The following is a 24,913-nucleotide window of genomic DNA, read 5'->3' as shown; positions in this document are numbered from 1 at the left end:
GACTTTTTGTTGGGTTTACAGTAAGGCTCCAAGATATTGTCTGTAAATAAAATATTCAATGTGAAAGAGCTTGTGGGCAAAACAGTGTAACATAAGTCAAAGCTATCATAATCGTTGACTGCAAACCTGTCAGCTAAACATCCTGGACATATAATCAAGCAGTGGGACTTCAGTGTAAGCAGCTGCACAAATTTACCTTCACAGATGACACCAGCGTCCTCAGAGTGTCCACAGTTGTGAGATCCAAATCCTAAGTGCTGGCACTGAGTGAGATTTGATTCACTGCCTGAGCAACTGACATCATCCAACCAGATGGGTCCGGTGCCCTGACCAAACTGAGCATTTGCTGGTGCTGAGACGACCCTGCCGCAGCCCAGCTGTCTACACACCACCTGAGCATCCACTAGGTCCCATAAATCATCACACACCGTCCCCCACTGCCCACTGTGGAAGATCTCCACCCTGCCAGAACACGAGCTGTTTCCTCCAACCAGGCGGATGCGCCCCTCCACTGCTGCACTGTTGCTCACTGCTGTTGTAGAAGTGAGCCTGACCTGATTGGCTGTAGAGGTCTGCGGTATTGGAGCAGGTGTGGTTGAAGAAAGTGCAGATGTTGTTGTGTTCACCTCTGTTTACAGTCAATACATAAATGAATAAGTGAGAGTACTGCGGTAAAGCTGAGAGCATTTTCCTTCTGAACAGTTGAATTTAGCAGCAGGATGAAAAAGATGAATTTGTTACAGTGTGATCATGCTTAGAGGGCAACAATACCTGCACAGTATGCAAGGTGGCACGCAGATGGCCTCTCAAGTTTGTAGACGTAGTAGTTTCCATAGCATAGTTTGACTTGGATGGTGTGTGATGGAAACTGGCAGCAGCTTCCAGACCAGTTGTTGCACACAGTGCGAGTTACAGTTTCACCTGGCTGTGAGGGATGAGGTTGTGTTATCCACAGAGGAGCATGGGTTCCACACCTGTTTGAGTCTATACACCTCTCGGGAATACGAGCATTGGAGCTCCCCAGAAACAGGCGGTACCAGCCTTGCCAGTTAATAGATTGATCACAGTGTAGGTCCTGAGTATTTGTGTTGTTTGTTGAACGCCATTGATCATTCAGCACAGTGTAGTTGTAACAAGGATCGACACTTTGGGAATATCCTGAAGGATGAAAAGAAGTCATCTTTTTAAACAATCACACACACTGATAGATGCATTGGGGACAAATTGGGTTCAATGTCTTGGCCAAGAAAGCTTCGACATGCAGACTGAAGGAGCAGGGATGAAACAGCGTGTTTGTACCGGTCTTAAAGATTTCTGTTGTGCATATCTTTAACTAAATTGTCTCTTTAGTTTCCAAACTTTTTTTGTTCAATACAATCAGTATTTGGTATGAACACTGCAAAGATTTGACATCTAAATATTTGGCATGAAAAAAGTATTTAATTTCAAAAAAAAATCCAGACTATAATCAAGTGACATAATGTCTCGATCTTAGACATGTGAGAAATATCTTAAAAGAATAGTTGAAACATTCATTCCACCCACTTTATTGTGTCAAATAAACTCAAAACAAGCCTGTCGGTGCTTCTTTCCGCATCGCCTCTTCCTCAATTTAAGAGAAAAAAAATCTTAAAACAACAGCAAATGTAAAAGATGATTCTTCTGGTCACAAGTCAGTCACAGGGCTTACAACCATTCTCACACACGGACATTTTAGAATCACCAGTTCACCTATCTTCAGGAACAGCAAGTCATCGAACTGTGGGAGGGATCCAAATTACCCAGAGAAAACCCACAAGGAGAGGCCTTGAAACCAGGGTCCACAGCTAAAAATGGCTGTAAAATACAATGTAAATTCCAACAGTGTGGCCATATGAATTAGTCAAAAATGCATGTAAAGTGCTCAATTTACGGATTTATAAACAAAATAAAAAATAAAAGGCCTATGTTCTCAAAAGAAGATTAATGATCTCATTCATCGTGCTCTTGCTTACCCTGTTAGTCTCAAAACAAAATCAAAAAGACTTTTGGCTGGATATAAAATTGTTAGATTTGGTGAGACAGACAATTTATGTCTTGCGTACACGGTGTTGTTTCAGCAGGCATGAACACACATGAGCATGTAGGAACAGAGGATCACCTGAGAAAACTCCTTTTTTATTTTTCTCCTTCCCAAGTACCACAACAACAAGGATATTCATTAGCGCCCTCCAGTGCTTCTAGTAAATGCATCTACAGAACAAAATGCAATAGTATGTGGACACAACACAGGGCCATAACATTTCAGTGCATGTCACATGTCCAGCAATCAGGGCATTTAATGCAGTCATATGGCTGTTTCAAGTCTTGGATATTATTTTGCTGCTCACAGTCAGAAAGAGGGACTTCCTGTGGACATAAGGTAAGGTTATAGAGGACCCACTAACTATGTTTCATGCAGCTGTGTATCATTTGCGGAACCCACAGTGAAAATGTAGTCTAGAATGGATGAAGTTTAAGCATTTAATCCTGAAGTCCTGTTTCTACCAGGTGCAAGTATGATTGTGACCAAATGTTGTTACTTAGACGTCTCCAGAATATGATTCTCATGGAGCCTGTAAAACCAGTAGAGGTGGGAATCACCATACGTCCCACGATACGATATTATCACAATACTTAACGCACGATACGATATTATTGCGATTTTTAAAAAAATATTTTGCAATATTCAGATTCTGTACATAAAGTTAAACTTTATCAATATTCATTTTATCTAATATCAAAGTCTCGCACTCAGTCTTTCTCTCATTTCAGTCAGTTTTATCGTTGACAAAGTGAACGGTTTGTATTACAGTCTAGTCCAACTTAACTGAATGCAACCATCTGGTACAATTATAGCTATTCTGAACTAAGCAATTTATGAAAACTATGAGGCCCATTCAGCAACTGAAGAATTTGAAAGTAAATTAAAACAAAATATAAATTTAGATTAAATAAAAAAGTTTTAAACTTAATTAAAATAAAACATGTCTTAAATTAAAATAAGTAAACTGTCATGTTTATTGCTGCCAAAAAAAAGTTAAACACATTTTGACAGTGAAGGAATGTCAGGATTCTTGCTCAGAAAAAGGATCAACATGCTCTGAGCACAAAAACCTTTTTTGTAACAAAATATCGATTTCTGCTGTCCATGTATTGATACATTATTAGCAAACAAAATATCACGATACTACACAGTATCGATTCTTCCCCCACCCCTAAAAAGCAGGTACATGTTGGATAACATATATTTGAGTGGAGCAATATCAAGTGCTGTGGAAACACATTGAAAACTGAAAAGCCTCCCAATTTACCATCACAAAGAGCTGAAAGAAGAGGTGGTTCAAGTGCAAAGCCTGTAAAGAGTAAAAAATCATCCAAATTTGCATTTTAAATGGAAAATGATGGACCTTTGGTTGGGTTTACAGTAAGGCTTCAAGATATTGTCTGTAAATAAAATATTCAATGTGAAAGAGCTTGTGGGCAAGACAGTGTAGCATAAGTCAAAGCTATCATAATCGTTGACTGCAAACCTGTCAGCTAAACATCCTGGACATATAATCAAGCAGTGGGACTTCAGTGTAAGCAGCTGCACAAATTTACCTTCACAGATGACACCAGCGTCCTCAGAGTGTCCACAGTTGTGAGATCCAAATCCTAAGTGCTGGCACTGAGTGAGATTTGATTCACTGCCTGAGCAACTGACATCATCCAGCCAGATGGGTCCGGTGCCCTGACCAAACTGAGCATTTGCTGGTGCTGAGACGACCCTGCCGCAGCCCAGCTGTCTACACACCACCTGAGCATCCACTAGGTCCCATAGATCATCACACACCGTCCCCCACTGCCCACTGTGGAAGATCTCCACCCTGCCAGAACACGAGCTGTTTCCTCCAACCAGGCGGATGTGCCCCTCCACTGCTGCACTGTTGCTCACTGCTGTTGTAGAAGTGAGCCTGACCTGATTGGCTGTAGAGGTCTGTGGTATTGGAGCAGGTGTGGTTGAAGAAAGTGCAGATGTTGTTGTGTTCACCTCTGTTTACAGTCAATACATAAATGAATAAGTGAGAGTACTGCGGTAAAGCTGAGAGCATTTTCCTTCTGAACAGTTGAATTTAGCAGCAGGATGAAAAAGATGAATTTGTTACAGTGTGATCATGCTTAGAGGGCAACAATACCTGCACAGTATGCAAGGTGGCACACAGATGGCCTCTCAAGTTTGTAGACGTAGTAGTTTCCATAGCATAGTTTGACTTGGATGGTGTGTGATGGAAACTGGCAGCAGCTTCCAGACCAGTTGTTGCACACAGTGCGATTTACAGTTTCACCTGGCTGTGAGGGATGAGGTTGTGTTATCCACAGAGGAGCATGGGTTCCACACCTGTTTGAGTCTATACACCTCTCGGGAATACGAGCATTGGAGCTCCCCAGAAACAGGCGGTACCAGCCTTGCCAGTTAATAGATTGATCACAGTGTAGGTCCTGAGTATTTGTGTTGTTTGTTGAACGCCATTGATCATTCAGCACAGTGTAGTTGTAACAAGGATCGACACTTTGGGAATATCCTGAAGGATGAAAAGAAGTCATCTTTACTTCAAGCAAATTCCACTGATTTACGTGAAATTTACATAAGTCATACAACCCTTTTTCTTATGCTTTAAGGATAGACCATATTCAGACAGAATGTGATCAGATAGAGTATATTCTGTCTGATCACAATACTTTTTTACCCCGGTAAAATATTATGTAATTTGCTTATATATATTCCCTAGGTAGTGATGGCCAAATTAAGTTTTCTGATGCATTTAAGCTTGTATTGAAAAACAGTTCTTCACTAGAAGCTGTTCAGTACAGTCTTTGGTGACATCTGGTGGTCACAAATATGAAGAGCAGCTTGAACCTACAAATTGGAATGCACTGCTTTATTAGGACTGCCCCCCCCCCCCCCCCCCCCCCCCTCCCAAAAAAAGGACTCCCCACTCTATACAGCTGAATTGACAGTGACGTGCCGAATGAAGTTTCGGACATCATTGATCACTTTGTTCAGACAAACCAAGCTTCAACACAGTGTTTCTGAAACAATGAGTTGATTTTTTTTGACACTTACACCAGAGCTTCAGCTTTAAATTGGCCATCACTACTCCTAGGCCCTAGGTATATAAATACAATATACCCTAGGCCCTAGGTATATAAATACAATATACCCTAGGCCCTAGGTATATAAATACAATATACCCTAGGCCCTAGGTATATAAATACAATATACCCTAGGCCCTAGGTATATAAATACAATATACCCTAGGCCCTAGGTATATAAATACAATATACCCTAGGCCCTAGGTTATATTGTATTTATATATCTGTTTAACGTCATTCGGTGTCCAGCATTGTATTTACCAACAGTGTTGGGAAGGTTACTTTTAAAATGTATTCCATTACAGAATACAGAATACATGCCCCAAAATGTATTCTGTAACGTATCTCGTTACGTTACTCAATGACAGTAACGTATTCTGAATACTTTGGATTACTTAATATATTATCATGCTTTTTACAACAACGTGAATGTACTATTGCTGTGTGATTTATTACTATTACTGAAGGTCCGCGACTCCGAACTGTAGTAAAGGGACCTCTGACTAATACGGCGGGGTCCCTGTCGGCTCGTAGCCGAAAAATAGCTTTACTTTGTTGTGTGGGTCAACTTTTCTTGCGAGAGACAGAGAGAGGCGTTGAAAGACTGCTCCAACAGAACTTATTGTTTTCGGAGGAAAACACGAACACAGTGTACAGTCGAGTCTTAATAGCTTACTTACAACTGGGCTCGTCAGGCACTCTTCTTGGCTGCAGTGGTTATTATTATATTTACATGCTTCCAGCTCCCGTTTTTCCTTGACGACAACTCGTACCTTTCCACTCCCCTTTTTCTCCCTCCTCGCGCTCACAGACCCATAACGTGTATGGCAGTCCATTCTCCCTGCAACACGGACTACACTGCCCATGATGCTACATTCTTTAGAGCTATGCTTGTAGCATTCTGCCTGTTAGCTTAGCACAACAACAACAACAACAACAACGACAACGAAAAGGCGCTCTCTCACCCAGGAAACACACAGTCGAAGAGAGAGAGAGAGAGAGCGTCGCCCTGTAACCATGGAAACCGTAACGCTGTAGCTGTCAAACAAAACCCAAACAGTCCTGACCCGCGACAATATGAAACAGGAAAGTACCGCAGTGTAATCCATTTATTTCAACAAAGTAACTGTATTCTGAATGCCACCCTTTTAAACGGTAACTGTAACGGAATACAGTTACTCATATTTTGTATTTTAAATACGTAACGGCGGTACATGTATTCCCTTACTCCCCAACACTGTTTACCAAGGACTTAAGTTGTTGTTTAAAATTTGCAGGATGGTTGGGGTTAAAGGCTGAATGACCTCACAGGCCTAAGGGTTGCTATTTATGGTCTTTGTAATGTACTTTGTTTGGTTGTTTCATGTAACCTTGACAGGATCCCACCTGCGATACGGAGTGACTGCAACTCAGCCATGAAGTGGTTGACCACACAAAACAGAGCAGTGTCAGTGGATGGTAAATGGTACTGAAAGCAGCTGTACATAATTGTCACAAATACTTTTTCCTTGATTGGTTTTATGTGTGAAGAAATTCATGAAGTCCTTGCTAGTTAATGTTAAAGGAATGGTTTGCTCAACATAAATGACTTTTTGACAGTTTGGTTACCGTGCTGAAGAGAAGACACTAAGATTTTTTTCAGGGTAAATGAAGATCTCCTAAATACATGAATAGGACATGACTTTCAGTATAAATTCAAATGGAGAATGATCAAAGGTAAATGATCGAGGTAACTTCCTTCTGAAGAGGAGTGATTTTGGTCTTTGTGTGAGACCCAGATAATCATAACAGACACACATGCAAAATATCACACATTATTGTCAGGTCCTGATCAACCTATTTTATCACAAAGATCAAATATTCTTTTAAGGAAAAAAAATGCCGGTCAAAAACTAAATGTCACCCCCAAATGGCTTTTAATTGACTGCCAGCTGTTTTAGCTTACCTGCTGTCAGCAAGCTGAGAAGAGACAGGATGAGCAGGGGGTGGAGCATGTTGCAGAGAGCCAATCAGGCGACGGAGCTGTAAGACACACCACACACGTAGTTGGATATCTCTGATTGGATAGAAAGTCACAATCCCATTCTCCCATCATCAAAACTTGGTATTCATCCTAATATTGTACATCATCCCACAAGGTGGATGAGATGTCTGTAAGTTTCCATTTGTTTATCTAAATGTTTGAAACCCTCACCATCCAAAGAAGAAAATATAATCATTTGTGACTTGATATATGGACTGATAAATACCATACATTATTTCCTTTTGATGTGTACAGTTTGCTATTTGCCTCGAGCGTAATAACTTGTGTGTGTCTTTGTGATACAGTGCGGTTGTGGGTGATAGGAGTCACTTTTTAATTCTGCTTAAAAAAGTATTACAGTTTTATTGAGTCATTTAATGGACATCTAAAGTTTGAACAAACCTGTTTATTTTTGAAGAATTTGGTACCAACAAAAATGGAAATGTGGAAGATTCCCAACAACCAAAATTTGGTTAAGACAACAATGTAGTAAAAATATCTCCAAAAGTTGATTCTGTTCATCTGGACGTAACGTTTTGTGGGAGAAACATTTGGTCACTCATCCAAGTGACTTCTTCAGTCTCAGCTGACTGCAGGTTTCCCCAATCGTATAAACAGTACATTTGCATAATGACTGAAACCAGCCCACTGAAGGAACAATGGGCTGTGAGGTCAGTTCCTTAACCTCCTACCTGCCGTCCACATACGTGGACATCACATTTTGGGTTATTTAGACCAAAATACTCAATTTTGCTCTACAAGGGCCTGATATCCACTTACGAGGACACTATACTGCTACTGTTCTATCAAAATTTTAATCAAATATCCTTATGTGGCTCTGATTTCTCTTAAAAACAAAAATAAGGTAAAAAAAATGATCTGGTAATTCTTTGTTTTTACATTCATCGGGCCCCAATATGCCCAAATATCAAAGAGAAATTAAAAATGTATGCCATGGAAGAGTTTGGATCTTAGGAGGTTAATCTTAATTATGCAAATTCTCATGACCATTGATCAACAACCACTGACCAAAACCCACTGATCAAAGTCCACTGATCAATCGCCATGAGTCCCATTCACAGAGAGTTGGGGAATGGCTGCAATCACAGCATTGTAAGATGGTGAAAGATGTACCCTTAGGCCCCCTCCTCGATTCAGAGGTGGTCTTTCCCTTTTCACTTAAATGGCCTCCTTAACTCTGCACTCAAACCAGCGTTCCTCCCTGTCCAGGATGTGTACATCCTCATCCTTGAAAGAGTGTCCACTGGCCTTTAGGTGTAAATAGACTGCAGAGTCTCGGCCTGACACGGTAGCTCTTCTGTGTTGTGCCATCCGCTTCGCCAGAGGTTGTTTGGTTTCCCCAATGTATAAATTCTGGCAATCCACCTGGCACTTCACAGCGTACACTATGTTGCTCTGTTTGTGTCGGGGGACCCGATCCTTGGGGTGGACCAATTTTTGGCGCAGCGTGTTTTGGGGTTTAAAAGCTACAGAATGCATGTTTAGAAAAATGCGTCTCAACTGCTCTGATCCTCCTGACACATGCGGGATCACCATCTCTGAATTGAGGAGGGGGACTAAGGGTACATCTTTCACCATCTTACAATGTTACAATCAATGTTGTGATTGCGGCCATTCCCCAACTCTCTGTGAATGGTACTCATGGTCATTGATAAGTGGCCATTGATCAGTGGGTTTTGGTCAGTGGTTGTTGTGGTCATGAGAATTTGCACAGTAAAGATTAACGAACTGACCTCCCAGCCCATTGTTCCTTCAGTGGGCTGGTTTCAGTCATTATGCAAATGTGCTGTTTATACGATTGGCGAAACCTGCAGTCAGCTGAGACTGAAGAAGTCACTTGGATGAGTGATGAAACATTTCTCCCACAAAACGCTACGTCCAGATGAACAGAATCAACTTTTGGAGATTTACTTACCTGGATGATTGAGACGTAGTAAAAATATGCTGTTATAATATTTAAAATAGCAATGTTGATATTCACACAATAAATGTTCTATATGAATTCAGCACAAATTTAAGGTGTTCTATTCACAAGTAAAGAATTAAGTTAATACCGTTTGCCCTATGCTCTAGTAAGTGTTGAAAGATGCAGCTTAAGAGTTCTGAAGCATGTCTTTATTAAGTAATAACATGGCACAAAACAAAGGAGACAGGGATTCCTGGTACTGAAAAACCTTGGTAACCAGACACTCGTGGAATAAGTTGATGTCTTTTGTAAAGAAAAATGTGGGTAATCTGAGACGCCATTGATATTCAAGGACTTGCAAACCTAGTTTTTGGGTAAAGAAGAAAGAAAAAGGTCTTAGCTTTTAAAGCCATATGAGAATAAGTATAAGGTGATTTAAAAGTGATCAGGACGTCATCACAATAACAGGTTTTGAGTATCTTACAGTCAATCCAATTAGGACAAAAGCACAAGAGGAGTGATTACTATGAGCCAAAAACACTGAATTTATTTTTTAAATGAAGATAAAAATAAATAGTTAAATGAAATGAAAAAAATCTAAAGTTTATGTTTGTGTTTCCTTAACTTTATCTGTTATATCTGTTGATAAGGCCTCAGAGCTGCATGTTGATCTCAAACTGTTTCTGTATGTGTATTGTCCAGCTTATGCAGCTTGTTAACAGGCATAAAATTGATGTGTGGTATCTATGCCAGCTGAGCAGTCCTGTTGGAACAGGGGTCTCAAACTCCAGTCCTCGAGGGTCGGTGTATTGAATCTTTTCAATGTGTCCCTGTTGCAACTTACCTGAATACAATTAGTATGTCATTAGCAGACTCGATAGAACTCTACTGCATGCTGAGGTGGAAATTCAGCCATTTGATTCACGTTACAGCAGCTCATGAGTGAATGAACATGGTGCAATAAAAGTACTTTTAGAAGTACAATTTTCCAAACACTTACATTTATTTAAATTTAATTGAGTAGCGTTAGGGGTTGCCACTTCAGCATGCAGTCAAGTTCTATACTCTTGCCAATGACCTACTAATTACATTCAGGTGTGTTGCAACAGGGACACATGGATATGTTTCAAGTCACCAGCCCTCAAGGACTTCAGTTTGAGACCCCTGTGTTAGAGGAAGAATAAGAGTACAAGTGCGCAGCTCGTCTTACCTTCTGCAGCTCTGATGGAGGATGAAAGCTGATGTTCAGGAGACTATCTGGTGGATCTGCAGTACTTGGACAGATCTGTCTGTTGGTGTCTCTGTGAGGACACCACTCTGTCTCTCTTTATGTACATCCGCTCCACTCTCCACACCCAGGAGGGGTGGATACAGAGGCGGCATCTACAGTTGAGCTACCTGATAGCTCCACTATCAGAGTTAATATAAAATGCAGCACAGATGGAAGACATGCAAAAAAAAAAACAACCCCAGCTTCAGTATTACTCAACCCATAGCCAAGCTTGTACTTACATAGCCAAACCTTCTCCTAGGATAAGCCAGGTATGGAAACAACGTGATGATACCCTTTGACATTTCTCGAAGGACTTGTCCTACACAGACAAACACAAAGTGCAACCACTGTTAAAAGTCTAAATGCCACCTTCAGCAAAATAAATGTGGGAGATGCATAAAAAGAATTTATGAGATATAAATGTATGAAATAAGTATATCAGCATACCCATGTCGTACACGTGTCGTATGTGCCACCAATATCTTGACCATCTGCTATCCGTCAGGCTTTATATCCGAGCATACTGTATTAAGTTTGAACCGTCAGCTCGTTCAAACACACGTTAAAGTCCGTTTGGCTCGACACCACCGAACAGAGGCAGCAATATAACATAGCTAACATTAACAGTGCAGTGGATCCTGCTTGTGCCGTGATATTCAGGACTGCAAACCGAGCAGCATCACTGACTTTCAGCTTGTTGTGTTTGTGGATGTATGACTGACTTTAATTATCCACAAAATCGTCAGATTCTCTGTAAGACTGAGGTCGACTATCTAACGGCGTATAAAGCAAAGGCTTTAAAAACCAAGCTGACGCTGAAAGTACAAACATCACTAATGTCACATAACTTTGCCGACATGTGGCCAACAGTAATGTTTTAATGTTCTTCGTTATTAAACATCGTCGGGTCTGCCGTGATATGTTTACAGTGGGACTTCTGCTCATGAACCTCTACGCACAGTGTTAGCAGACCGGGGCTGTACGAAGTCACTTTCATCTTTACGCAGGACAACCGCAGTAGATGTGCACGGTGTGAGGTCTCGCAGCAAGCTATCAAATATGGCGCATTTCTCGGCTTTAAAAAAAACAAAAATGCTATGCGTCGCCAGGTGTTTCATCGGATTTGAGGTGTTACCTCCTTTGACAGTATCACAGTATCAGCTTAAAGTACTTGTTGCAGGCTGCTGAGTTTGCATATTTTGCTGTGAAGTACAGCAAGACTTTTGACCGCTTCGTCTTGGGCATTTTTAATCTGTAGCTCTGCTCTAAAAGAACGTAGGTACCTGGACCCGCCTACTATCCTCGGAAATGTAAAATTATTGGCTAGAATCTAAAGTGTATCACAGCTCAGGAAAAAAAAGCACCGAAATAAAGCACCGAAATGTGTGCTGCTTTTCGGTCTGGTTACTACCGTTTATGTCAGAACCGGTCCCATCATGGCACCGGACACCGGTGCCCATCCCTACGCAGGACTGTAAGCTGTCGTCTGTGAGGCGTGAGCGGTTTTTGCTGGGGAATAGCTGCTCAAATACGTATGTGGATCCTGTTAAGATTAGATCATTAGATCATTTGCAGTGCCTCAATAATGCTATGCTTTTTATTAATAAGTATTATAAAGTTATATAGTGTAGTATAAGTGGGCACAGCCCTGAAAAATAAAGGCATTACACCATGTGTCCTTGGGGATACAGTCTTGTGTGTTATGTTAGTGTTTTCAGTTTTGTGTCTCGGTGTTTGTGATTGCTCCCAGCTGTGCTCTCCTCCTGTGTCTTGTTCCCAGATTATCCCTCTGTTTCTTCAAATCATTTTTTCTCACTTTAAAAGTATGTCAGCTAACTGCCAACAGTCCATTGAGTTTCGTTTCCAACTTTCTTCACGTGAGACATGATACGTGAGCTGCTGAGTGAGTGAAATGTCCTGGTTGGTTGTCTGTAGCCTGACAGTCCAGGATCAGGGTGATGGTCCATCACAAATACAGATGATAAGCAGATAGGAGGAAGAAGTTGTGTGTGTATATCTATCTATCTATCTATCTATCTATCTATCTATCTATCTATCTATCTATCTATCTATCTATCTATCTATCTATCTATCTATCTATCTATCGTCAAACTCTTACCCACTTTATTCCCAGTGTGAGCGGAAATCAGCATTATGACTAATAAAATGAATTCCAGTTTATTCAATAAATATCCATCTTTAAACACTGACCTGTGTTCATTGTGGAGCTGCTCAGCTTCAGGACAAACTGAGCAGTGACAGGAAGCTGCCAGGAGGTGGCAGCACACAAAAACAACTGTGCCAGAGGAGCTTCAGTGGAGTCAAAAACAGGTGTCACACAGCTGGCAATGTGATGGCTGTTAATTTCATGTCTATTTCATGGTGAAACTGGTAAAACCAAGGTTTGGAGGCCTATCTCCACCCACCACCACTTCCCCTGCCGGTGGCGGACTCCCTCAGGTGTCGGTGTGTTGGTGGTTCTTTGTGTCTGGGGGTGGGCGTCCGGGTACACACCGGCTCACTCCTTGGCGGCCGCTTGTCGGGGCCTGGGGCCTGGGGCTCGCTCGGGCCCCTTTGGGGGTGGGGTGCCCCCGGCCTCTCGGCCTGGGGCCCGGTCACTCAGGCGCAGCTGGGGGCCGGCGGAGCTCACGGGCGCGTCACTGCAACTCCCCCTGACTTCTGCTCCACGGCTGCTGGGCGAGCCCTCATCTGGGACTCTCCTCAGCTCTTACTGGAACAGTGGCGCGGCTGCCCCTCTGTTGGTCTTCCATGGTCTCTTGTGTTCTGGGGGCCTCTGGATGTCTGGAGTTTTGATCTCCTCCATACCCGCTTCACACCCTGGAGGACGGGGCTGTGGCCCCCCCACACTCCCTAGCAGATCATTACATGGAGAAACCTTTGGAATGCAAGCATGCTGATCCACACAGGTATGCACACATGGGTATTCACAGACGCGGACTAAAGCTTTCTTGGCTGCTGCCTCAAAGCACACTGTGCGCTGTCTATCTTGCGTGCTGCACAATATCGTTTATTATTGAGTAAATATTGATATCTATGACTAGCTAGTTTATTGTGATGGTGCTTTGTTTTCTCTATTATTATGTTGCTCTTTGTTGTTTGCTGTCTCCTCTGTTTGTTTTTTTTGTTTGTTTTTTTTTTTTTCTCCATACAGGTGACCCAGGAGTTCTTTTTTTTTTTCTCTCTCTTCCCCCCCCCTTCTCACTGTCTCTTCTCCCCTTTGGTTTTCTTTCTTTCTCTCATTCATTCCCCCTGTCCTATTTATTTAAAAAAAAAAAAAAAAAAATGACAAAGGATGAACTGAAGCTCTGCCATCATGTAATGTCGCATACTGCTGTTTCTGATGTCATTTAAGAAAAAAAAAAAAAAAAAAAAAAAAAGAAACTGGTAAAACAAAAACCTTCCTGTTGTGTTAAAAAACCCTGCCCAGCTTTTAGTTTTTAGATGCATAAACGTCTCTTTTAAATTTGTTTATTGGACCAAGGTTTTATTTGACTTTGTCAGGAATCTCTAATTAGACAGAAAGACACAAAAAAATAGAATTTCACTAAATTATAAAATGCTCTGGTGAAAGTCATGATGTTTGTGATGAGTATGAAATGGGGATCATATCTTTGCTGAAGATGAGGAAGAACCAGAACAGCAAAGCAATATGGATGAGCATCTTCCTGAGGACGATACAGATCCACTAGTGGACAAAAATACATCTGATGAGTCTGAGGAGGTCAATCCCTGGACATAAACCTTTCCTTCGGACTGAGAATGATCACATCCGTTGTGAAACAGATGTACCAGTTTGGCTCTGACCTTCCTAAATCTTGATTAATCATTAGTGTTATGAGCAAGCGCTTTGGCAACAATGGCAAGGAAAAACTCCCCTTTAACAGGAAGAAACCTCCAGCAGAACCAGGTTCAGGGAGGGGCATATGGGCTCAAAATGTGGTCATAAATATTTTGTACTTGTAAAAAAGATTTGTGTGTGCGTAAAAGAGATTTGTATGTGTAAAAAAGATTTTTGTGTGCGTAAAAAAAATTTGTGTGTGCGTAAAAAAGATTTGTGTGTGCGTAAAAGAGATTTGTATGTGTAAAAAAGATTTGTGTGTGCGTAAAAGAGATTTGTGTGTGCGTAAAAGAGATTTGTATGTGTAAAAAAGATTTGTGTGTGCGTAAAAGAGATTTGTATGTGTAAAAAAGATTAGTGTGTGTGTAAAAGAAATTTGTATGTGTAAAAAAGATTTGTGTGTGCGTAAAAGAGATTTGTGTGTGCGTAAAAAAGATTTGTGTGTGCGTAAAAGAGATTTGTGTGTGCGTAAAAGAGATTTGTGTGTGCGTAAAAGAAATTTGTATGTGTAAAAAAGATTAGTGTGTGTGTAAAAGAAATTTGTATGTGTAAAAAAGATTTGTGTGTGCGTAAAAGAGATTTGTGTGTGCGTAAAAAAGATTTGTGTGTGCGTAAAAGAGATTTGTGTGTGCGTAAAAGAGATTTGTGTGTGTAAAAAAGATTTGTGTGTGCGTAAAAAAGATTTGTGTGTGCGTAAAAGAGATTTGTGTGTGCGTAAAAGAGATTTGTATGTGTAAAAAAGATTAGTGTGTGCATAAAAGAGATTTGTATGCGTAAAAAAGATTTGTGTGTGCGTAAAAAAGATTTGTGTGTGTAAAAAAGATTTGTGTGTGCGTAAAAGAGATTTGTGTGTGCGTAAAAGAGATTTGTGTGTGGACTTAGAAAAAAAAACCCTGCAAGTTACAAGTGCGAATTTTGACCCTATTTTTCTGCCTTTCATCTGATTGGTCAATGTCATGTCAATCACAAATGTAACAATCCAATCAGAGAACAGATGGGTTTGACTGTCGGAGGGGCGCTTTTTTGAACTGCAGGTCTTTGAAGGGAATAAATGTCCTTTTATATGCTTTTTTTTACGCACACACAAATTCTTTTTACACAAATCTTTTTTACAAGTACAAAATATTTATGACCACATTTTGAGCCCATAGGGGCGGCCATCTGACTCAATGGGTTGGGGATGAGTAGATATTACTGGAGCATTTTGCAGTGTTTTAGCACTCATAAGTAAATAATGTGACTGTTTCTTCCTAGTGGAGAGTTCACAAGGTTGAACTCTAGAACTAAGGTTCTGCACAGATGCCCAGTACAAAATAAAGGAGGATTATTTTCAGTTCTGAGTCATGCAAAGTTACTCCAGCAGAGCCAAGGAATTTTAAAAAATTATGGCAGTGGAAAATAGCGGCTTATTTTGTCGAGCACAGTGGACAGTCACAGGCTCTACTTCGAAGAGTTTTTACAGAGGATGATTGTGCTTATTTAAAGTAACGTAGCTGCAGGACTCCCAGCCCAGCAGGGGGGCAGTTTTAAACCTGCAGCCAAGTTTAGAAAGCATTTTTCTGAAAAGCCTGTAGAGGAGCAAAAACCACAGAAACCACAGCAGATGTTCTGAGGAGGAGTCACAATGTCCGTACTTTGAAAGCCTGAAACTCTCCACAAGCGTAAAGGAGCACATATAGTCTTTGTTTTACAATTTAGGAGGACAGAGGCATCATGTAAAGGAGATCTGAAGCGTAAACCCAGACTTCGGCTTCACGGGCTCAGTGTGTTGAGTCTGCAGTGTTCAGTAAAAGTAAGCAAAAGAACAAAAAAACAAACTCAAAGAGGATGTGAGAATGTGTCGCCCTGTCAACCACAGCCAGACCACAATAAGCACACGGACTTTCCATCTAACTGATGAGTGGAAAAACACTGTGAGTGCCTCTTTATTGAAAAAACAAAACTTTATTTATTAGATGAATAAAAGCATAAATATAGCATATACATATATATGTACAGTGTTGGGAAGGTTACTTTTAAAATGTATTCCACTGCAGATTACAGAATTCATGCACCCAAATTGTCACGGCGGGGTGCACCGATGTGTGATGAAACAGGACCCAAAAGCAGATGACGACGAAGAGTAGTAAGGTTTTAACAGAAAGGTGAGGCTTTATTAGATGACTGCAGAAGTAAACCAGGAAACCAAAGTAAACTGACAAGACACTAAGAAACAAAATACTAAAACGGTACTGAGACCAAAAACTAGAACTATGACTGAGGTGAGGTAAACAGGCGACCCGACAATAGCATGCAGAAAACAAAGGGCTTAAATACATACATGAGGTGATCAGGGGAAGTGAAGACACATGGGGGAACAGCTGACTGACATAAACCTAATGACAGGACCAGGGCCCTGTTTCAGGAAGCCGGTTTAGTGGAAAAACTGAGTAAGTATACCCTGAGTTAACGAAAACTCTGGGTGTTCGGTTTCACAAAGCGAGTTCAGCTGCAGCCTGAGTGAGTCACTATGACGACACACTCCGTGAAGCTAACCTGCCCCCTAGCAGGTTTACTACAACTAACCCTGACTGTCTCCGCCCCTTTGTCGGAAACCTGACAGTAGGAAGTGTCAGACATGGCGTGCCACTTCCTTGAAGAGCCAGTAGATTGTGAAGCCCAAATTCTCCGCAGAGCTCTCCGCCGGGAGAGAGTGATCAGAGCGCGTTTGGACATTTTATCATTTCCTGATGATTTTCTGTGCGAACGTTACCGTTTCTCAGCACAATCTATAATTTATTTGGATAACATCCTCAGGCCATATATTACGCATGTGACACATCGCGGACATGCTCTCAGTTCTGTACATATTATTTGTATTGCACTTCGGTTTCTTGCAAACGGGAGCTTTCTGTATAATATTGGTGACGCTGAGCACGTTTCCAAGGCTACCGTCTGTCGGGCAGTCAGGAATGTTACAGTTGCACTGAAACGTCTCCTGTACTCGTTTGTGGTGTTCCCCGGTCACAGACCCACAAGATTTATCAAAGAGGGATGCCACAAAATTGCAGGTATCAGGATGAACAAAACTTAATTTATGATGTGGTGATACTTGAACTACTACTTAAATTTTACATTTATTTTCAGGGTTCCCAGGCGTGATTGGCTGTATAGATGGCACTCACATTCCAATCATTGCTCCTTCAGTAAATGAAGGAGACTATGTGAACAGGAAGTCTTTCCACAGCATTAATGTACAGGTACATAGTTCCCTGTAGCATGTCAAACTAACAAATTATTTCATTATAGTAATGGATGCTAATTTGTGTTCTCTGCACTGTGAAGATCATATGTGATGCTGCCAACATTATCACAAATGTGGAAGCCAAGTGGCCAGGCTCTGTCCATGACTCACAAATATTCCGTGAATGTACACTGAGCACAAAATTTGGACATGGTGAGTTGAGAATACTTTAAAATATATAAAGACCAATTGCTTCAGGGACATTTGAACTGAAGTGTATCCTTCTGTCTTAGGAGAGTTCACTGGCTACTTGCTTGGTGATAGGGGGTATCCATGTTTACCCTATTTGCTTACCCCTTACCCTGACCCTGAACCGGGCCCACAGCAGTGATATAATCTGGCTAATTGCAGGACAAGAGCCAGAGTTGAAATGACTATCGGAATGCTTAAGGCCCGGTTCCAGTGCCTGCAAAGACTCAGGGTCACCCCAGAAAGGGCATGTGACATTATTGTGGCATGTGTGATTCTTCACAACATTGCCACAATTAGAGGAGAACACTGTCCTTCTGAACCAAACATCAGCAGTGATCCAAACCATGAACATCCTGACCCTCCCACGGACATACAAGATGGAAGAGCAGTCAGAGACACCATATGTCACAATCATTTCTTTTGACCCATCACCTCAACATGTTGAAAGAAGAATAAACAGATTTTTTGTTCAACTGGCTTTATTGGTCGCCTGTATTTCCTGTACACAAAGTATTAAAAGATGTAAACCTCATAAAGTGTCTCTGTTGCTTCCTCCTCTGTAACAGCTGTCAATGTTTCTTCATTATTTTCCTGTAGTAAAGAAATAGACAACATTGCTGTTCTACTGTAAACTCATATAATCTGTGGAGTATTAAGAGTACTCACAACTGCATGTTGGTCTGGCTCAACAGGAGGCTGCACCAGATGCAGTACACCATCACCATCAACTGATAGAATATGAGGTTTATACAGGTCACTTATAACTTACAAGGGACCAAATGGCAATTAACAAACATACCAATCACCTTACACTTCATTGTCATTATGCTCTCAAAGACAACCAAGGCTGAGGGAAGGCAAAATCAGTCGGAAAATAACTTCACTACAAAATAATCCATTATGGTAAAGAGTTTATCAAATGAATGTGTCGCACTGCAAAGGTGACTGTGAAGAAAGGATGTATGCACATCATGTATTATTTTGAATTTACCTCTTATGTAGGCACTTGTGTCTTGCGGGGTTATTGACTCAGAGGATGTCCCCGCAGAGATGCCTTCGGCCACAGGGCGCCCACTGTTTTGGCTGAGGGCCAACTGCTCAGCCTCTGTGAGTGGTGGTGGTGGAGGACCCCCACCTGTTTTTCGGGCCTCCGCTTTTTTTCTGTTGGCTATAACGGGCCACATTTGAGCATACAGAGTAAGCAAATATGTACTTGTAATGTGCTCAGATAATTTCAATAAGTGCTTACAGAAAGAAAATTAATGTAGCCTCTAACTGCAATTGATTTACATCGGACAAACAGACCAAGCACTATGGCTCATAATACAATTACACCTTACCTGTTTGGACTATATTTTTATATTTCATTTTTACTTGCTGCCAGGCACGTTTGGGGCCTGTTGGGTTGCACCTGCGCTCACATCACGTCACAAAATAAAATGTATAAAATAACAAATAAAATAACATATGATAAAATAACGTGTTAAATGGGTGGAAATCCCTCGATCAATGTTTAAATTAACACTCACGCATTGACTCTGTCGGCTATGTTTTGCCATGCATGCTTTTGCAGCTGTGGCTGTGTTACTTTTTTCCGCGGAATTTGCATGTTATCGGCATATGCTGCCATCAGAATTTCGGCCTCAAGCGCTGTGAAATACATTGACCGCGCCTTCTTTCCCTCCGTCTCCATGGTGACTCGCTTAATCTGTGCTCCGCTTATCAGGGCTTTATGTATCCTCGTCCGCGCGCTTCACTTGGGGTTAAAGCAACTCCGCGTTGATTGAACTAATTGTTATCAGCCTTTCTGAAACCGAATATTCCGAGTTGGACAGTTCGGGGTTACTCAACCGTGAGTGTCGTTTTTCACTCTGAGTTTTCCAAACCGGCTTCCTGAAACAGGGCCCAGGAGAGGAAAGCTAAATACAATGAACAAAGAACATATGACACTGTCAGAATAAAACAGGAAACACTAAACCTAGACATGACAACACAAACTTAACAAACCTAATGCGTGATGAATAATACAAGAACCCAAAACATAGAAAACCAGAGGAACAATAAACAATAACTGCCCAAACTAAAGACAGATAGGAAATGACACAAAACTAATCACATAACAAAATGAGACAAATACAAACATGAACTCAGAGCGCTGGGTCAGAGACCCAGCCTGTGACACAAATGTATTTTGTAACGTATTTGGTTAAGTTACTCAATGAGAGTAACATATTCTGAAGACTTTGGATTACTTAATATACTGTCATGCTTTTTACAACGACATGAATGTACTACTGCTGTGTGATTTATTAGTATTATTGAAGGCTACTCGCCACCCCACTAACATTGTTAGCTGCCGTTTGCTGAGGTTACTTCATAGACCGCTTTCAGAACTGCACATGATTATTTGCAGCTAACAGGTTGTTAATCCTATCCATCAAGTCTAACAGTCTGCAGTCTATGAACTAACCTCAGCGACACTGTCGCCAAATTGCTTGCTCATAGGAGGTTATCTGATTGTTGTGGTTTTCTCTCTTTTCTCTGTATTATTGTACAGAGAACATTCATTGTACTTACAATATAAAGCACCTAAAGGCAACCTTTGTTGTGATTTGGTGCTGCATTAATCAAACTGAATTGAAAACGTAATTGTTTTTATGCCAATAAAGAGCACTGAATATAAATCCTAAAGAAAAGAGAGGTCCCAACGGTTAAGTATTCATAATAATAATAATAATAATAATAATAACAATAATACATTTTATTCAAAATGTGCCTTTCAAGACACCAAAGGACACTGCACAATAGGATAAAACACATAATAGAACAATGACACAATGAAGAACAATAAAATAAAAGCACAAGATAAAATGAACAAACAGTGGATTCACAGTGAATATGCAGATTTGAACAGACGGGTTCTGAGCTGAGATATAAGAACCAATGTTTCTTATATCTGGGGGTAGAGAGTTCCACAGCCTGGGAGCAGAGCAGCTGAAAGCTCTGCTTCCCATGGAGGTGAGGCGGAAAAAAGGCAGGTCAGGTGCTTAACAGGTCAGAAAGATAAGGAGGAGCAAGGTTATGAAAGGCCTTGAAGATGAGCAGAAGAAGTTTGTACACCATCCGGAGTTTCACTGGGAGCCAGTGAAATTCCTGGAGCATGGGGGTGATGTGCTGGTAGAAGGGATTTTGAACCAGTTGAAGCTTCTGGAGGGATTTTTGGAGGAGACCATGTAAGAGAGAATTACTATAGTAAATGAAGGAGGAAGGAAGAGAATGAGACTATGGACTAGAATGGACGTAGACTGGGTGGAAAGAGAAGGACGTAATCTGTTAATGTGGTGTAGATGGAAATAGGCAGAAAGGGTGAGATTGCTGATGTGAGATTTATAGGAAAGTGAACTGTCTACGATGACACCAAGGCTCTTAACCTGAGGAGAAGGGAAAACTGTGGAGTTATCGATGGTGAGTGAGAAATGATTCGCCTTCAGTAGGTTGGATTTGTGCCAAGAAGGAGGATTTCAGTTTTATCCTCATTGAGCTTTAGAAAATTAGAGCTGAACCAGGATTTTGTTTTAGATAAGCATTCTGTAAGAGGAGAAGGTGGGAGGGAGCAAACAGACCTGCAGGATGTCATCAGCAAAACAGTGAAAGTGAAGATCAAATTTGCGGAAAATGGTACAAAAAAGGAGGATGTAAATTATGAAGAGAAGAGGGCCGAAGACTGAAACTTGGGCACACCAGAAGTGAGCACAATATTCATCAATTAAACACTCATGGACATAAAAAGAAGAAAACAAAACTCTCTCTCTTTGGTGAGTCACATATTGATCCTAAGAATGTATTTAAGAAATTTTACGAGTGAAAAGCAACAAAAACAACTGCTATTAATGTTTTTAAAAGGATTTATGGAAAAAGCCTGACGTTAAGACCTAACAGGGGAAGATCAGGAAGCAGACATATCTTTGTACAAAGAATCTATGTTGACTTTTCTAAGCTGCATCTCACACTTGATGCTCAGTGGTCAGTCAAACAAGTCGTCAGGCAACTTCTGTCCAGTGCAGGTAGGTGGTGCTGTTACCAAAGAAACAAGGAGCGCCTGTTGAATAAGTTAATCCCAGATCGAGCTTTAAAAATATTCGAGGGGAATCAAAGTGTTACCTTTGGCTCTGCGTCGACATAAAGACACCATGAGGACAGTGGCAATGAAGTATGGACAGAACACCAGCAGGTGGAAAGGCAGTCTGAACTCAAGCTGGAGGGAGGGGGCATCAGGGTGTGAAGCTGATCCAGGGGTGAGGGATGTAAAAGTGGGTGGTGGGGGTGTAGATGTAGGCAGGACTGTGGTTATTGGATTACCTGTAGAGAGAATCCCACCTGTTCAGTGAATATGTGGATGAAATCAGAGCTGAAATCAGAGTGAAGCTCCTCACCTGTGACAGTGATCCAGCTGGATGGAGACTCTCCATGACCGCTGATGTCACACTTGTAGAGGCCTTCATCAGACCTGGAAACATGCTGGATGGTCATGTGACCTGTAGTCTCACTCCCAATGAAGACACCATCTTTATAGAAAGCAGCTAGGAGGTTGGAGGGAGTGGTCTTTGTTTTACAGAGCAGAGTGACGTCATCTCCCTCCATCACAGGGAGGACAGGACTCTGCAGGATCACTGATCCACCTCAACACAGAGACAAACTACAGCATTTCATCCATTTACTCACAGCTTCATCAACACTAACTCCACACACTCAGCTTACCAGTGACTGTCAGGTTAACCATGTTACTGATGGGACCCTCTCTGGACTCACACCAGTAAACTCCACTGTCCCATGGGAGCGTCATGCTGATCTTACAGGAAGAATTGGACCATCTTCCCCACGTTTTTCCACAGTGACTCTTTCCTTCAAGTGTGCTTCTCCTCAGAGTCCATCCAGCAGAGTTTTCGGCCCCCTCACAGCTCAGAGACACAGACTTTTCTTTGAAGAACTGAGAGCTGTTTGGGTTCACAGTCAGACGAACTGAACGAAACAGGGAAAAAATACTTGGATATGAGAAACTGTCAACCTGAGCACTGATCACAAAGGTCAAGCAAGCTTCCACCGTAAATATTGAATTTTTAACAGTATGTAAGTGATCCAGTTTTGGCAATCACACTGATCCAGGTACAGACTTTTAAGGTTTATCAAATCTGGATTAGCAGGACTCTATTTGGGATTACTGGCAGTGCCGAAATTCATTCAAAATAAACAATGTTTAATTACCAGTGTTAGGTTTAAAACTAAGAGGTATTTCATTAGCAAGGCATTAATTTTTTTTTACACACAGCCATGTTTACCTTGCATACACAGTGACACAGAATCGCCTGTAGGACCACAAAAGCCACAAGTCGGAGAGAAAAAGTTGCCTGCTGCTGTTAGCTAGAAGAGCTAATAAATAACAAATGCTTCCAATTCGAAGCACCAATCTTTCCAGGCTTTTGTCTTCATGCCTTTACTCCACTGGCTGTAAACATTAAGGCCATATGAACAGATTCTTATCTCAACTCTAATCTACTTGTGAGCACCCTTGAATGACTTAATTCATAACACATTTTTAAATGAATGTCTTGACTTTACCAAACAGTTAACAGTTTGTCTTTATAATTCTAATGAATAAAAACTTATTTATATAAAGAAAATATTGCATACAGTTAATCATAAAAACCTAAATGTGTACTACAAAATAAATGTACTACTTCTGCTATATTTATTTAATGGTACTGACAAGTGGAGGTGAAATTTTTAATTGTTCTAAAAGCACATATAAGATGTCTCTGCTCCAGTTTTAGTGATTGAAATTTTAGAATTTTCTTTGGATGTCACTTAGCACTAACTAGCTAGCATTAGCCAATAGCTTAGCATTGACCTCTCACCCAAGTACGGTCACTTCTAAGTACGATGTTCCCGATTGAAGCTAAAACTAAAGCTTTAAACAGTTCACTAATCATTAACATACTGTTGTTCCATTTGACTTCAGCCATCTTTTATATACAGTTTATAGTCCCAGACTGCACAGATAAACAGGCTCTGGTCACCTGCTGATGAATTTTCTACTCTCATGCTCCGATCACTGCCTGTTTGTCTCTGTAACAGCGTCACTTCCTCCTTTTCTGCTTTCATTATCAGTGAGGCCACCAATGGGAGCTCTTGTTAAAACCATCTCCTCCCTTTGTAGCTGTTTGTTTCCTTTCCTTTTATTTTATTTTTTTCTCTTGGTACAACACGAGTTTGACCTTTTTCATGTTTTATACCATCATGTTGCCCTGTGAAGCATCGGGGTGAAGCAGATTGTATGAAATGAGAGTTTAAGCATGTCATCAATGAGTAATAATAATCAAAACTTTTCCTTAAACCAACACCTGAATGCTTAAATTAAGTTTTTACTAACAAAGACAAAGCTCACTGACCTTGGTTTGTCGTGTAGATCAGCAGTGAGGTCAGGACTGAAGACAAATGACACTTGGGTTAGTTTTTAATTTGAGAGGTTTAACGAAGTGATCAGAGGGCAAAGTGACAAAAAAACCACTGAAGAAAAGTCAGCAAAGGAAGGAGAAAAAGTGCTGAAAACAAGGAATTGATTCAAACGTAAAGAGAATTTAAATACAATTTCAACGTTTGTATTTGTTACGGCCCTAGCAGGATGTAACAGTATTAAAATGTATTAAAATGAAAAACATGAAAACTTCCTGTAAGAGTATCATTACGACCTTTCTGAGTAAGTCTCACAAATTAATCGTAACAAAGCCAAACATCCCTAAAAGCATACTTTGGAGAAATGTTTTTGTTCCCTTTTGCAAGTATCTTTAACTAAACTTTGTAGAAACAGAGGGAACTTACAGAGCAGCCACAGCACAGAAACTTCCCCCATCTTCACACTTGGTAAGTTAAAAGTTTATAAGTGATCAGTTTCTATGCACACCCTCCTCTTCCTCCTCCTCTGTGACTGTGGTTTCCTCTTCACTCATCAGTACGAGGCTTTTCTATTAAATCAAAGCTCTAATATCTAATATGAAGTAAATATGAATGTGATTTTATTAACCATGAGCTCTTTGATTCCCTTTCATGGGGAGAATCAGAGAGCTTTAATGGACAATGATTGATGAGGTGATGACCTGTTATGTCAGAACATTAGGTTTTGTTTTCCTGATAGTGAGAGCAGTTCA

At 40.9% G+C, this 24,913-nt stretch overlaps 2 protein-coding genes across 2 annotated transcripts in view; both read right to left on the bottom strand.

The window, feature by feature from the left end:
• The window catches only part of LOC101478398 (scavenger receptor cysteine-rich type 1 protein M130), a 29,276-nt gene extending 18,890 nt beyond the window's left edge, over positions 1–10,386 (bottom strand). Inside the window, exons 1-6 of the mRNA XM_076882121.1 lie at positions 10,315–10,386; positions 7,100–7,176; positions 4,197–4,583; positions 3,622–4,053; positions 772–1,158; positions 197–628 (exon numbers count right to left, since the gene is read on the bottom strand). Of these exons, the coding sequence (XP_076738236.1) occupies positions 197–628; positions 772–1,158; positions 3,622–4,053; positions 4,197–4,583; positions 7,100–7,148 (1,687 nt within the window). The 5' untranslated portion in view covers positions 7,149–7,176; positions 10,315–10,386. The remainder of the gene's footprint in view (positions 1–196; positions 629–771; positions 1,159–3,621; positions 4,054–4,196; positions 4,584–7,099; positions 7,177–10,314) is intronic.
• A 10,055-nt stretch (positions 10,387–20,441) lies between these two features.
• On the bottom strand, positions 20,442–24,624 carry LOC143414847 (Fc receptor-like protein 4). The gene is made up of 6 exons (XM_076879754.1): positions 24,588–24,624; positions 24,158–24,193; positions 22,470–22,730; positions 22,145–22,390; positions 21,873–22,070; positions 20,442–21,785 (listed from the first exon to the last, which is right to left on the bottom strand). The coding sequence occupies exons 1-6, from the start codon at positions 24,616–24,618 to the stop codon at positions 21,736–21,738; spliced, it is 822 nt and encodes a 273-aa protein (XP_076735869.1). The 5' UTR covers positions 24,619–24,624; the 3' UTR covers positions 20,442–21,735.
• Positions 24,625–24,913: the final 289 nt, after the last annotated feature.

This window comes from Maylandia zebra, linkage group LG3, assembly GCF_041146795.1.
Source record: "Maylandia zebra isolate NMK-2024a linkage group LG3, Mzebra_GT3a, whole genome shotgun sequence".
NCBI classification, from domain to species: Eukaryota; Metazoa; Chordata; class Actinopteri; order Cichliformes; family Cichlidae; genus Maylandia; species Maylandia zebra.
Note: the sequence above shows the minus strand (reverse complement) of the source record. Positions and strands in the feature narration are given on the sequence as shown.

Coding starts and splice junctions, on each gene's coding strand:
- LOC143414847 (XM_076879754.1), bottom strand. CDS start 24,618: ATGGGGGAAGTTTCTGTGCTGTGGCTGCTCT. Junction 22,071..22,144: donor CAGCTGGATCACTGTCACAG/GTGAGGAGCTTC, acceptor TTCTCTCTACAG/GTAATCCAATAACCACAGTC. Junction 21,786..21,872: donor ATGTCGACGCAGAGCCAAAG/GTAACACTTTGA, acceptor CTTTGGTAACAG/CACCACCTACCTGCACTGGA.